Source organism: Branchiostoma lanceolatum, chromosome 7 (assembly GCF_035083965.1).
Source record: "Branchiostoma lanceolatum isolate klBraLanc5 chromosome 7, klBraLanc5.hap2, whole genome shotgun sequence".
NCBI lineage: Eukaryota > Metazoa > Chordata > Leptocardii > Amphioxiformes > Branchiostomatidae > Branchiostoma > Branchiostoma lanceolatum.
Window position 1 is genome coordinate 13,272,904 of NC_089728.1, and position 15,006 is coordinate 13,287,909.

The window sequence follows — 15,006 nt, forward strand, 5'->3', positions numbered from 1 at the left end:
CTTTGAGTACCCTTATATAACCATGGTGTGTGGTGCGTTTAGGTCATTATTGCAAAACGTTAGAGATCCATTTTTTGCAAGCACAACTACCACGGTATCTAAGCCCAAAATTGGCTTGGCAAAACGCCTTCAGCGGCTAATGGACATCCGATTGCTCTGTAGCGCTTATGCTATACTGAAGAAATTACTGAGGGGGAAACAGCTGATTACCACAGAAATTTCGGAATTGTTGGCCAATTGTAGTCTTCTCTTGCTATTACGGCTCGTATCTAGGCCATACTAATTTTATTTGTTGATTCTCGGATTTTTTTCAGAAAAAATTGAAGCGACAGGCCGAAAAAAAAGTTTTCGCAAATAGTCTGGGCTGAAGATAAGGGTTTACATAATATAAAGAATAAGAGGTTTATTCAAGTTTCAGCTTTGTATGGCTCATTTTATGCAATGCACCCCTTTCTTTGATCTAGTACTATTATTTCAGTAACAAAATTACCTTTTGCCATGTAATATATGGATTGATATTGAGAAAGTTTTAATAAATGAAAGATTATAACTTTTAATAAAATGTGACGGTCACCACACTTTTTTAGGCACAATTATGTGCAGGCCTTTATAATCTATTTGAGTGTCTATTGAGTTTTACAACTGAACAAATAGTAAAATCGCGAGTAAAACTTTGTGAATGGGAGTAGCGACCCAATTTTATTTTTCAAAATGGGAAAAACAGGACAGGCTATTCCGAGAAGCAAAAAAGAAATTGATGTGGCTCTACTATCACATGCACTCTGGGACTCTTTCCCTATAGCTACTCACACTGCAATCACCACAGCCCACTTAACGGGAAACTGAGCATTGCTAGGAGATCATTACTTCCTGCATACAGACCTCTTATTTTAGGTACTATTGATAGGATCATACATATATGCCTACTCCTTATTAATTCTTTCATGTTCAAACTTCATGCTCTGCCTAACTTTTTGTTATAGCCACTGGCTAGTTGGGCAACCCTGGCTATATGTATTTCACAGACGAACTCACTGTTTCAAACGAGCATGATATATTGTAGGAGAAAACTATATCCATCCTTTAATGGTAGTTTGACATCACTGGAAATTAAGATACATGCTTATAGAATTATACAGAAACACAAATCTTATCAGCTGTGCCATTTGGCAACCAACCATTTTGTGAGCTTTCAATTGTATTGATTGTCTCAAACACAGTATTGGAAACAGGGAACTATTTGCTTAGAAGTAATCATGTCAGCTATAAAACAGATAACCTGGTCACCAGTCTCTTATGAGCTTGGTCGAGATTTCTGGGGTCTTTGGAGCATTGCCCGACACTTTGCCTGGGATCTGATTTAATTATGCATAGAATAGATTGAGATTGACTGTGAACTTTTGGAGTCCCAGCACGGTACTACATGTACTATCTCCTGATGAAGGATAAATAAATCAGACAACCGTAATGAAATCAGACCCAAGGCGAATTTCCCCGGAGTTTAAAATGCATCCTGCAACTGGCCGCTGTTCCCAAGACCATGGAAACCTGGCTAAGCTCACAACAGAATGGTACTATGGTTAACAAATACAAGGCAAGCTCCAGGCACCTCACTTGCTTTATTGACAGAATCATAAAATCTACATAAAGACAGTACAGAAACTCGCATCTTATTGCAACTACTGCCTCATAACTTCATTATCTTATCTTATCATTATCTTATATCAAATCAATATCAACTAGTCAAAATACCCGGGCTAAACAACTGTAGTCACATAGTATATATTCTTATAGTTTGTACAATGCACAAGCTATCAATAACATGCTTTCTAGTACTTACTTTGTGAGACCTTAATGATAACATAGTAAAAAGGAGCTAATTTTTTTTTCTCAGAGAAAATTCGGTTCATAGATTGGTACAGCTGTAAAAGAAACATCAAGACTTAGTACAGAAAAAACAATATTTTGATCGTGAATATAAAGAAGCTATTCTTAGCATATAAGCTGCAGTCTACACAGGGTTCTGAGTTTGGGCTGTCACATCAAAGTTGTAAACCTAATCTACAAAGTCTGCTAAAAGTGATGGAGATTTGGAAACCATTGCATGTGGTCCTTGGATGTAATAAAAGGTTATCTTAACTCAACACAAAAAGTTTGGAAACTTGATTTCAGTCAACCGTTTCTCTGTGAATTCTTAATCTATTGAATCGCATTATGTATAATTGGAATGCTGATTCATTTCTGTTGTGCTATTCATTTCTGTTATGTTATGATCGTACATTCATGGGTTGAGCTACTTATGTGAGGTTGGAAAAAAAAGTGCCCACATTTCCCTTGATCATATGTCCATTGAATAACTTTGTGGGTGGGTCGCCCAAAAAGTGCCAAAATTCCTCAGACACTGTTCTGGTAGGGGAATTTCTGCACTTTTGTTTTGTGACGAACCCACAGTTGAAGCTCTGGTGTTCAATGTTTGAATGTATGATCCTGAAAAATTTAATATCATAGTAAGTGGTACTAAAATAACAATTCTAATGAATAATATTATACAATTGATTAAGTATTGACATAGAAATGATTGATCATATGTAAGTTTCCAAAGTTAGATTAGGTCTGCTGAGTGTAGTATAGAGACCATACAGGAATGTAGAAAGTTCTGCAGGTACTATTCACTAAGCATCAGTTGATAAGCCCTTTCTCTCCTCGTGTTGCCGATCCACGGCCAGGGACAGGGCCTCCAGGAAGTCCTCTAGGCTGATTGTAGGTGTCTAGAGGAGGGAGGGGGGAATTAAACAATGGTCAACAACAGAATCATAAACTAGTAAGCTGTATGATGCCGCTGAACCTAATCTTTAATAAGTGAGCTGAAGCATGAAATAATTCATTACATTTTCTGCCACCATGTATTAAAAGTAATTAGTGTACGCAACGACACTGACTGCTATCTTTCATAATAAGCACAAAAAATTTGCGATTTAAAAAAAAAGGTTGAGATTAATATAGCATAATTGTAGATGTAATGTTGTTTGGGACACATCAGCAAGGAGTCTAAACAGGCCAAGTGATCAACCCCAGGTACTTCTTTAAGAAAATTCTTATGCACATGCCATGAAAATCACCAACTTGTGCATAAATGGCTGCCTGCGATTAACCACAAAATTCGGAGCATCCTTCTTGGATAGTGCAACTTTGGCAAACACTTTCTATCTTTAATGTAAGTGTCAAGGGAAGGAGGTGTATCTAAAATTGCTTTGATATCTTAGAGCAATCTGAGCCAACCATGTGGATAGCCGTGAGGGAGGGGGGATTAACCTAGAAAGGTCTTCAGGCATATCCAGTTCAATTTTACTTTACTTTAGATTACAGCAAGCTTCCATTTGATTCAGAAGATTTTTGGAAGTACTCAAACTGGCCTGACCCAAAAAAAGGGACGGACAAGACTACACGTACATGGCACTTTATAATTGTCCGCATTTCTTTGATTGGAACTGTTCTTCCCTGCTTCTATGAACAAGAACTAAAAAGAGATTGTACTAGGCAAAGCTTTGAAATTTCGAAAAATAAATGTCCTCCCATAACAACACACATGCAGCATATTGGAGATTCCAGTTCCTAGGTATGCTGAGGCATCTGTGCCTTGCAGCAAGTATTACAATTAAATTGAGATTGACTGTAAACCTTTGGCATCACAGCAGGATGCTTCATGTGCCATCTCTTGAGGGATAGACAGGTAAATTGTTTGAGACACTCTTTATGCATGCAGAATAGAATGCACAATTCGTTCGGAGCTCAAGCCATAGGGAACAACTTTCTGCTCATACTCAAATCTACCAGGTGTCAGAGGGAATACATGCATTCAAAAGATCAGAAGAGTTGGAAACCTCACAACTTTTGACACCATTCCTTTTATCTTTCTTGGCAAAGCCCTTCTTGAAATGTGAGCCCTCTTTGATGTTTTGTGGTATTCAGGATCAAAGTTAACGCTAAAACATCTGAGGTACGTGTACTGATCATTAATCAAATGGATAGTCTTGACTCAATTGGTTGTAGTAGTGTGAAGTCTTTTCTGGGCTGTGTTGAATTAAAGATTAAATCTCCTCTTGATGTATCACTTCATAGCATAGATATTCTGCAAGAACAGGTTTCGGCCGGAGGCTAGTAGTGGCCGCGATTCCTTACGGCTGCAGCTTTCTGAAGGGAGCCAGTCGTAAGAAATCGTGGTCACTAACAGCCCCCGACTAAAACCTCTGCCTGGAGAATAGGGCATAGAGTAACTGTGAGAGAGTAGAACTGCTTGATACAAAAACTGATTAAAATAAACTTCATACTAATATAACACTAATAAGAAAAAGATAATAAAAATCTGCAAAGTTCCTCTGTCTGTGAATGCTTTCAGCAAGTTGGTAACTACATCATTAGATTGTAGTGGAAGTAAAACCAGTCAGTATTGCCCTGAGGAAGGTAGCAGAGAGACTACCGAAGCATAGGTAAACTATGGAAAATTTCTATGGGAAACAAAGAAGTGTATTATCCAGGAAAAGTTCTTACCTGAACAAAAAGAGCGTGTGCAAGGAAAGGTAGTTTCCTCAGGGTGCGACCACTCAGCCCAGCACTTCTCCTGGGAGGGAAAGAGAATCAAAGCTTAACAACATACTTCTGAGTTACTTACAGTGGAGAAAACATAAATACATTGCAGTGCTCGAAATTCATATTGGGGAATAGGTGCATTGACCCACCTAACCTACAAATTTTGGTGCATCAAGGTTCTTTTTGTCAGCAAAACCTGCCCAAACAGTTTTGAAGTTGGAATATTGCAACAAACCCAAATTCGTACAGTTAACTTTCACATTTTAATAAGTATTATGACAAAGGTTAGATTGTTTTTCTGAAACTTAAATTTCAAGAATATGCCGTATACTAAAGTGTACAATGGCACCCTTAGTAAATGTACTCAATACTACACAAATATCTACATGTAGATGCACGCAGTTAAAAAATTAGCTGTACAGCTCATCTTTTAGGTGCAAAAAAGTGCATAAAAAATGATCATACAGTCAAACCTGCCGAGGCGACCACCTCTTCAACGCGACCACCTGGCCATGGCGACCGCTTTTTCTCGGTCCCGAAAATTTTGAGTTTGAACTCAATTTTCAAAACGATGACGTAGTGCAATGCGTCAAAAAGTCAGATTTCACAGAAATTACTATCTATTTCTTGTATTTTCAACAAAAGTGTGTCTCTGTCTTACTAAATTCCATCGGAAAATGACTCCGCGGCGGAGGGCAAAACGTCGGCCGAGACATGTTGGTCCGCGACGCCATCTTTGTTTCAGCGCGGCATAACGCTGACTTTTCTAAAACACGACGCTTCTGTGAATATTTAGAATACTCTCGTTATTGATGAAAATTAATATTATTTTCTTGTTATTTCCATGACTCTCACAAACCTTTATTGGGCGTTGCTTGCTTGTAATCGCCGACGCTGTGCATTCTGCTCCACTGTTACCTTTCGATGCGGTGTGAGCTCGGCGGCGGTATCACAACTTTCCGTTTTCATCCTTCAGTTGTCAGATCGAAAACTTTTTGCCGCTTTAATCCAGCGGTTGGCGCCCAAAAGAAGGCTGGGGTCAGCAGTTGTTTTCTAGGGATTTGTCTTAGGCCTTAAAACCTAGATTTTATATGCGTGTGTGTTTGTGTACTCTTACTTGCGAGGCAGACATTGTTTTCAGTCAAAATTATGACAAACATCTGTTCACGATGTAACGGTATACAAATATTACAACGATAACAGAAAAGGAAATTTCTGTAGGATCTTTCTGTTAATGAGAATTGAACCTGGTGGGGGTGATGCTGTCTAAAATCACATAATTTTCCATCCATCTACGTAGTACACTGTATTTGAACACCTCGAGCTGAAAACATGTTATGATTGGAATCCTCTTCATGGCGACCACCTGTCCATCGCGACCGTTTTTGCTAGGTCCCCCGGGTGGTCGCCTTGGGCAGGTTTGACTGTACACTCATTATTTCAAGCCCTGCAATGTCATAAGAAAACAATTCAACACTACACTTTCCTCAAAATGCACCATAGTCTATTGAAGGAGTTGCACACAGGTTGGTGTATGGCAAAGTTCGTGAGGAAGAATTCTTAACACTCATTTGCATGTACTCTGCTTCTCCCTGCAGTAAAAGGTACATGATGCCCAGTCTCACATGCAAATTAAAGTAACCAGCATAACCTGTCAATGTTCCTTCCCAGAGCAGGAATGAGATAAGTAGTAAAATGAGATTAGTTTCACTAAGTAAGCATATGCCTCTGAAAAAGCCATTCAGTCTAAATGGCCTTTACGAGGGCGTCTGAATAACAGACCCTGTGGTCAACTTGGCTTTCAACATCTGTCTGGCTGAGAACTTTCAATGACTCTCATTCACATTTATTGGTGGGGCCGTGATGTTGCCAGGAAAGTTAACTGTTAGTGTTATACATAGACCATTAAGGTAAAAATGTGGTGCAATTCTGGGACCTGGGAATTCTGCCAACTTCAACCTGAAGAAATATCATCATGATGGTAGGGTAACTCCAGGACCTTAAGCCATAAGGTCAACTATGGCATTCATCTTCTACCCTGAAAGTCTCATGAGGTCCAGGTTTAAAAAAAAAAAAGAGTGAAAAGATGAGAGAGCCTCTTGGATGCTGGTATGATATGGCCATACCCTGACTGATAGACTACATGTTTACATTTACAAGGAAAGGAAAGGAAAGTGATCTCGAACCAGTTTAGATCAAATGAACTCAATGAACAGATGAGCTAATCTTCCACTGGTCGTGACAGGAAGACAGACGTTATGTACAGTATTTAAGGTTCATTGTACCGGGGAAATTCCCCTAGCTCTTTTCGACAAGCACAAAGAACAAGGTTTCAGTCAGAAACTCTAGTTTGTTTAGTGGTGTAATACCATGGTCAATAGTTAACCCCAAAATAAGCAAGAATAGCTTTTGAAACTGCACCGTTAACAAAATCATTGGTGTATCCTTCTTTTTCATATAACTAAGTCTCTCTAAACCTCAGCGGTTAAGTCACTTTAGACTGAGACAAATTACAGGTCAAGATGGCAACTGGACCAGACGACTCCCCATCTTTATTTCCTCTCAATACCGTTGTCTGGAAAGATAACGTCTGTGCCCAGCCCAACAGACTTTGGGCCCACTAAGCCGGGCCTTATGGGAGGCGCCACTACTGATTTGCCACGGTGCTCATCTGTCCTGTGGGGTCTGGAGTGGACCGATTATTTCTGAGTGAGGAACTGGACTTCATGTCCATAATGATAAGTCAAACTGAGAGACAGCCGTGGTTTTGCATATGCAGGCTCCCAGCAGTGCACGATAAACAGTTTCTTGCACAGCTGTTGATCCTGATTTATAACTAGGCAGGTGAAGACTGTAACTTAAGAGATTACCGGACACCTATAAAAAGTAATCCCTAAAAAAACTTTGTGTCAAACAGTGAAATATGAGTGCAGAGAAGACATAAAACTCACATGTACCAGGTCTCGAAATATTGCATCATATTATGTAGATTATTGCCTGCCTGGTAAAATTGGAACTATGCAACAATTTCTGATGCCTATATGTATGCCTATTACCTGCACCAGTCCATGTACTGGGCACATTGTATATCAAGTGTACAAGTACATGTATCTGGATTTTGTTTACTCCACTGAAGCTGATTGTTAAAATAATAATTGTTAAATAAAGAATACCTAATGGTCATCAGATTGATTGAGTCATTTTTAAAACATAGTTTTCTGGACGAGAAGTGCAGGTATGATTTGAATTGTCTGTTGCAGGTGATTCCTCATGTCTTACCTGTGCCAGTGTAGGTATGCAGAAGAAAGTACTACTAGACTATTTTGAGCCCTGTATACTGCATTACTCACTGTGCCAGGTCCCTGAGTCGCAGACTGTGATGAGTGGCGTTGTTCTCGGCAAACCTCATGACCTCCAGTGCCCTCAGGTCCAGCAGCTGCTGGGGAGGACTGATGATCCCAGCCTACAGGACAGTGGATGATCAATCACATAAAGTCAACCAAACACTGCAAACGGCATCACTTAGAGTACGTTCCAACTGGAAAAAGCACTCAATGTGAGTGTAAAAACTCTCTAAGGATTTGTTTTGAGCAAGACACCTTCCAGACTTCCAGTGCTACATTTTTCACGGCTCCAGTGCTGATGACCTCATAAACTATAATATTGCTAAGTGTCATTTTCAATATCTAGAAAGTAATGGCAGATTTCAAGTTAAAGAATTAAGATGAAAGTAAAGCCATGAACAATAAAATGCATGAAATATTCTCACATACAAGGAAAAAGCCTTAATCTAAATGGACTGTTGAAGTTCTTAACCTTCTCCCTGCTGCCTAACCCTGTAACCAATAATGGAGTGTCAAACGACTACTTCAGTGTGCTGAAGGTTAACATGCTATTTTACACATTTTGAGGAGACAATTTCAAATGGTTGCATCTTAATTTTGTGCAAGTTTTGGTAGCATTGCTGATGAGAATTGTTGATGACCTAATCGAAATGAAGTTTTCATTTTTTTTCATTAAGGGGTACAGAACAGTTCACACAAAATATAACAACCCAACCGACCAGGGGCAACAATACATGTAAAAATACAAGAGCGCCATCTTGAGATTTCCAGCATACTGCAGAAGTTAATGGTTATTCCATTTTGGTACACACTACATGTAATTTTCACACAGGATTACACCTAAAACTGGAAACGCTCAAAGGCTTAACCTGGCAATGCCCGATTTGTACGGCATGAATAAAACATGGGTCTTGACTGCTAGATTTAACACATGCTATTCAATTAAATTTGAACTATCTTTTGACTAACACTTAAGATTTTGCTAGAGAAAGCCAGTCCTGTATGCCCACATTGAGAAAGAACTAAACAATGCAGCCTGGCACTACACCAAGCCTATACATTTACCTGAAATTGTTTTTAGGTAAACACACAATTGGTAATGAGCACTTAACCTTCTTCCTGCTGCCTAACTCTAACGAATAGGGATTTGGGTGCCAAACAGCTACTTCAATGTGCAAAAGGTTAAAAATGTGACTCTCATCTTAATTTAGAAAGGATGGGAGCTGACCCTCATCAGCTCCTTGACACACGAGTGGTAGATCTTGAAGATGGCGGGTGGGGAGGGGGGTCCGATGTACTTCTTGATGTCAGCCCGGTCCACGAAGGCCAGGTCGATGGCCTCTGTCACGTTAGACGTGGTGAGAATCAGCACGTTGGAGTTCCTGACAAAGGAGTGTTTTTCTAGTTTTAGTTTGATTCACTTTTAGTTTACATTTAGCAAGCTTGAACTTCATTGTAATATACTTTTAGCTTGCTTTTCGCCAACTATTCTATAAAGTTATTTTTTTCAAGTTTCATACATGTACAATACATGGTATAAATAATCAATATACATATGTATCACACAATACAAGTCTTGGAAACAAAGAAAACTATTATAGTAGGGTTCAAAGGTGCAACTACAACTGATCCTCGTGAACAGAGTTCCCAACTGTGCGTTCCAAATCTAGAGTTGAGGCATTCTGTACAGGAGTTGTCTTTTCTGAGCATTTCTGAGCATCCTGAGAAAATCATTCTTTATTCACCAAAAACAAATAGTCTGTGTCGGAAATCTACAGCACCTACTTGGGTGTTTGCAGAGAGCATTTTCAAAGTGCATAAGTAACATTTATAGCAACTTGCAATATAGCAGACAATGGCAGAAAAGTATTTCAAGCACATGGAGATCTAGATACCTCTTGATCTGGTCTATCTGTGTCAGGAGTGCGTTAACTACACGTATGGCATCCGATGGCTCTGTGCCGTTCAGGGACGCTTTTCTCGCAGCTGTCAAGCTTTCAACCTACAGCCAGGGGTTTGGGTTTTAAAAAAAAAAAAAATATTGTGATAACCTATCTAGATGATGTCTTTGACTCAGTTTGAGGATCTAATACCACCAAGTGTCATTTTCTAGCCTGAGTATCATCCTAGTTAGTTCCAGGCTTTCCCTTCACTGACCGTGGTTAATAAACCACTAACTAACAGATGACACTCAGGCTAATCTTTTCCAATCTCTATGTAGCAAGTATTGGCATGACTACTAGCTATAGGCAGCTTTCAAATTGTACAAATAAGATGAAGTTAAATGCATGAAATGCTCTATTACACAGGAAAAAGCCTTTCTTTATCTGTATGGACACAGGATCTGACAATCATACCTCATCAATGAGCACACAGACAAGAGCATCAGCATCATCTACCAGTTCCTGGATCTTCTGGAACATTTTCAGGACAAGTTTGCCACTCTAAACAGGAAGACAAGGAGGCATCACAAACAACATGTTACAATGTTGCTTCAAGTCATGCCTTAGATTAATTTCTCACATTCAAGACATAGAAACTACACATGGCTTTATGTACATGTAGGGTACAATATCAGAATATAAACACAGACACAAATTAAAAGTACTGTTACAGTAGTTCCAGAACAAAATAGAACCCGTTTTCACATATGTATCAATAACTAGGCTTTCAATTTTGTGAATGGACAAAACTCACCTCAGAAAACCACTTAGAAAACAGACTGTGACTGTTGATCTCGATGAACTGCCCATAACTATACCTGTGTACCAAACAAGGACATCAGCGAGTCTTGGAAAATTTCACAGCATCTCTAACAATATAATTCATATTCTTATCATCATCTAAAAATCTTTAGAAATACAACTTTTATAGCATGTCATTATCATAATCACCAGTAACGATGCTGATAAAAAAAGAATAAATAAATTCTTGATAATACCCAGATTACTGTCATTGTTATCTACTGTGATTTGAACAACAAAACAACACACAAATCTGACATAGGCTTGCAATACTGACCTGAAACCTACAATTTGCTGAAAAATCTATTGAGAGTACAGAAAAAAACTTGCAGTTTGGTAACCTGAAAACATACACTACAGGCTCTGTATCAGGAATGTTTTATTGTACAAAACAGACATGAAGACTTAGTATTGCAAGCCCTGGTGACAAATTTGTGTTCTCTAGATCTGTACCTGTCAGAAAGCCTTATACACAGTTTTTGAGCAAGAGCTTTGCATAGAGATGTCTTCCCTGTGCCGGGGGGACCTGCAAATGTACAACAGCAAATTTACTTTAAGTCTTGACATGCTTACGATGCCAACGATGGTTTAATTTTGTGGATTTTGACCCCTCCATCGTGAATTCATCAGACACCGCAATATGAGTTTTCAATGTCCATGTACTTACGCCATTCATGCAATAACTAAAACAATGAAGATTATGAATAGATATATATCATATATATATATTTTTTGTATGGAAAAAATGTGTCGGTTGGAGGGTCTGTACCTGTACAATTGTACAGGTCCAGGCACTAAGTTACACACTCAGTCTACCTAGGCTATAGTGCGTAGTTACAAAGATTGTCTAATGTGAAGAAACATTTTTCCTAACCATGCAGCAGCACGACTCTGTTCCATGAGATGACGTTGGAGTCAACTCCCTTGTCTGAGAACAGCAGTGTTGTGTAGGCGTACCTCAGCAGCTACGGGAGAAGGACATTTCTACTTGAATCAAGTTCAAGCTCTCACACTCATGCCACAATAATTGTTATTTAAATCATGTTACAATGCTTGCAAATGGCATGACTGTTCCCAATAAAAATATACAACTTAGAAACTCTCAAGAGATAAAAGCCTGCATTACCTCCAACTTGACATCACTGTCAAAAACTAGGCTGTCCCAAATGCCATCAAAGTCAGCTGTGGAAAAAGCACAATATACTAAGTCTTACAACATGATATAGTACAGCCAAATGGTTAAGCTTGAAAATGCAAAGTCACATTATGTGACTTCTTGTATCTATTAAAGGTTTGAACATACTAGTCACCACATCTACAATGTACACATGTACAGGAACCTTAATTGTCTATTACTAGTGTGATATAGTTCAGTTATACTAACAACACTACTTGAAGTCGTACAATGTAGCAGGAGCACACTGACATAATGTGATGTCACACATAGTAACTTAATGTTATATAGTAAAGTACAGTATACATGTAATTGAAACAACAAATGCATAGTCTATTTGAATTGAGAAAAAGTAAGCCCGTCTGGAGACTGACCATTTGGCATTAACCAGTGACTGGCTGCAGACACATTATCATCATCGTCGACCTCCTCTGACCCCGGCCCACCCTCATGCAGCTGGAACACGTGCAGCAGCAGGTTGGCATCGAACAGGTTAAACGCCTGCAGCAGGTGAAACAGGTGTTGGTATCTCTATCACATGATCTGATGGGTAAACCAACATGTAAACCACACGCAGTTCTGTACTTATCAATCAATTCAATGTCAAATTATTTGATACACTACATGTAGGGGTGAATACCGGTTTGGCTTAATAAGGTCCAAGTCCAAGTTTAGGTCCAGAGATTTAGGTTCAGGTCTGGACCTGAACCTGGACCTGATCCTGTCCAGTGGATGTTTTGTTTTATTAGACCAATATCAAGCATAGAGAATTAATACTGACACGCACGACTATAAACATTTCTTGGTGAGAAGACTTTCAAGACAAACCAATGTTTGCTAATTGAATGTTGCACTTGTTTTAAATGCCTTTTTTGACAGAGGGGAGACTCGAAACACTTTTTATCAAACAAAATAAAAAATATATTTGTACTTTGTTTAGGTTTTCTTGGACTCAGTTTTTTGGCTTTCAGGTTTTTTGGACTCGGTTCTTGGATGTTATAAAGGTCCGAATCAGGTCCAGCGAACCGGTATCCACCCCTAACTACATGTATGTACTAAGAAAAAATATGATATATCCTGGGTGCCAGCTTTAGAGTTCAAGCTGATACTAGTTACAATGGGTTGTTACATGTATGTCCTGCTTCCAATGGAGACTGTTAGAACTGTTTTTCTATTTCCAGATAGAGACTCTCATTCAGGCCTCTCATTGGTTCACATTTATGAACTGGCTCCTCAAGTTAGAGGTCTATGTCCACAAATGCCACAGGGGCAAGGAGGATCTGTGTTACGCAGCCAAGCCTCCATGGCAATTACTGTATATCAAAACCTACATACAAACTGTACATTGTATATACCAACCTTCCTGCCCTTGTGTGAAGAAGATATCTCATCTGTGTCACATATAGACACTGACTTGATGTGCTCCTTCATGAAGGGGTCGTCGAACTCTGTCATGGTGAGGTCCCCATATACCTGCTTGTGTCTCTGTAGTACTGCTTTAACACGTTCCTTCACTACATTGGCACGGAGGGTGCTGCACAAAAGGGGATGTAGAAGTTAGTACTATTATTATATGTAGAAACCATTTAAGTCAAATCTATAACGTTATTGTGTTGTATTTTTGTAATTCTGAGGTGTACCCCTGCCCACCTACTCTCTACTCTACTCTAATATAACATTACAAAATCAGCAATGCTGCCTATGCTCGGCATGTATTGTATTGTAACAAGGAGGTTTGTAACAATGTTATTAATTAAGAAGTCACCCATATGTGTATAAATGGGCTAGCACCAACATACCTATCATCCACCTTCTCTCACAACCACAACTTACACAATTACCAAACCAGACAGACATCACTCCTATACAAACCTTTTTTCAAGACCACAACAGGACAGCGTACATTTGCCTACAGAGGTGCTAAACACTTTAATTCACTACCAGCCTACATTAAGCAAGTTCCAAGCCTGAATACATTTAAGTCAGCTTTGAAAGACCTAACATAGTCTCAGTACTGAGTAGTGACCTCTGACCTCCAAACTGTTTGACCTTGGATTGGATTATGATTTTGAGTTATCTGTCTTTCATGTTTCAGTTGTACCCATATGTTCCGACGTGTATGTCTACTTTTCTCTCTGTAAGTTGTTTTTTATTTTCCATGTATGTATATGTGAAACTGGGCCCTATCGAAAACCAGTGTATTGGCACTGAATAGGCTACCCAGGTGTTTCAAAATAAACAAACAAACAAAACAAATGTGTTTCTTTACAAGTATCATACATTTATTCATTTGTCAAACTGTTCTGCATGACATGTTTGCTCGAATTTTAATAAGTAGATCTATAATTTGATTTGCACTGCAGTGTAGGGACTTTACCTTTGACCTCATATATGAGCAGTTCAAACCGAAATATGATTTTAAGTTGAAATTTAGATGCCATGTGATAAAATGAATACTCATTTGTAATACACAGTGACGCAAAAAACATAATGTTTAATTTATTGTATATTTTCTTGTAACTTAACTTGAAATATCTGGTTAACGACTAAAAAAAATATTAACATTTCTATTTAAAAGTTTATCTGCAGACCAGTCAAAATGTAACACAAAATGCATTATTATACCTAAACCTGCATGTTGTACGAGGCTAATATCACATGTTAGAAAACCAAACAAACTTCTGCGCTTCTTAAATTATTATGGCAGTTTTCCGTGCTACAGTGCAGTGTTACTTTTTACCTGCATGGACTCTGACAGATCTCAACATGAACGACCGGCGCAGAAGGATCTGGGAGCGCATCCTCCAGCTCAGCCACGCCGTTAAGATACGTCTGATCGGTCTCCATCTTCAGCTGTCCTAGTTCTGTGATATTCACGTGTAAAATACGAGGTAATCGCACAAAAGAGTCTTCAAAAATCAGACCTGCGTCAAAACTAGTTTAAAATGGCCGCCATTTTCACAAATCCATGCATGGGTGTCTATAGTGTGATTAAATTATGCCTAAACTTTCCAACGATTTCAAAGCAAAATTTCAAATGAAGAAGTCTACTCATTAAACTATTCCACACCTATATTCTATATGGTATAAACATTTATGTTTTTGATTAAACAGTATAACAGTTGACAAGCTAGATACATAACAAGCAGGAACCATT

At 38.8% G+C, this 15,006-nt stretch overlaps 1 protein-coding gene across 1 annotated transcript; it reads right to left on the minus strand.

Moving 5' to 3' along the window:
* Positions 1-672: 672 nt before the first annotated feature.
* Positions 673-14,833, minus strand: LOC136439436 (pachytene checkpoint protein 2 homolog). Its single transcript, XM_066434886.1, has 13 exons — positions 14,590-14,833; positions 13,209-13,383; positions 12,224-12,350; positions 11,802-11,857; positions 11,550-11,640; positions 11,129-11,201; positions 10,629-10,692; positions 10,289-10,375; positions 9,827-9,933; positions 9,160-9,313; positions 7,938-8,050; positions 4,549-4,618; positions 673-2,768 (listed from the first exon to the last, which is right to left on the minus strand). Exons 1-13 carry the CDS (start codon positions 14,694-14,696, stop codon positions 2,673-2,675), a joined length of 1,320 nt encoding a protein of 439 aa, XP_066290983.1. The 5' UTR covers positions 14,697-14,833; the 3' UTR covers positions 673-2,672.
* Between the last annotated feature and the right edge of the window lie 173 nt (positions 14,834-15,006).

Excerpts from the sequence above, each read along its gene's own strand:
- LOC136439436 (XM_066434886.1), bottom strand. The coding sequence starts at position 14,696 with ATGGAGACCGATCAGACGTATCTTAACGGCGTGGCTGAGCTGGAGGAT. Across the intron at positions 10,376-10,628 it reads TTTCTAAGTGGTTTTCTGAG|AGTGGCAAACTTGTCCTGAA; the intron begins GTGAGTTTTGTC and ends CTTCCTGTTTAG. Across the intron at positions 9,314-9,826 it reads CAGATAGACCAGATCAAGAG|GAACTCCAACGTGCTGATTC; the intron begins GTATCTAGATCT and ends CTCCTTTGTCAG.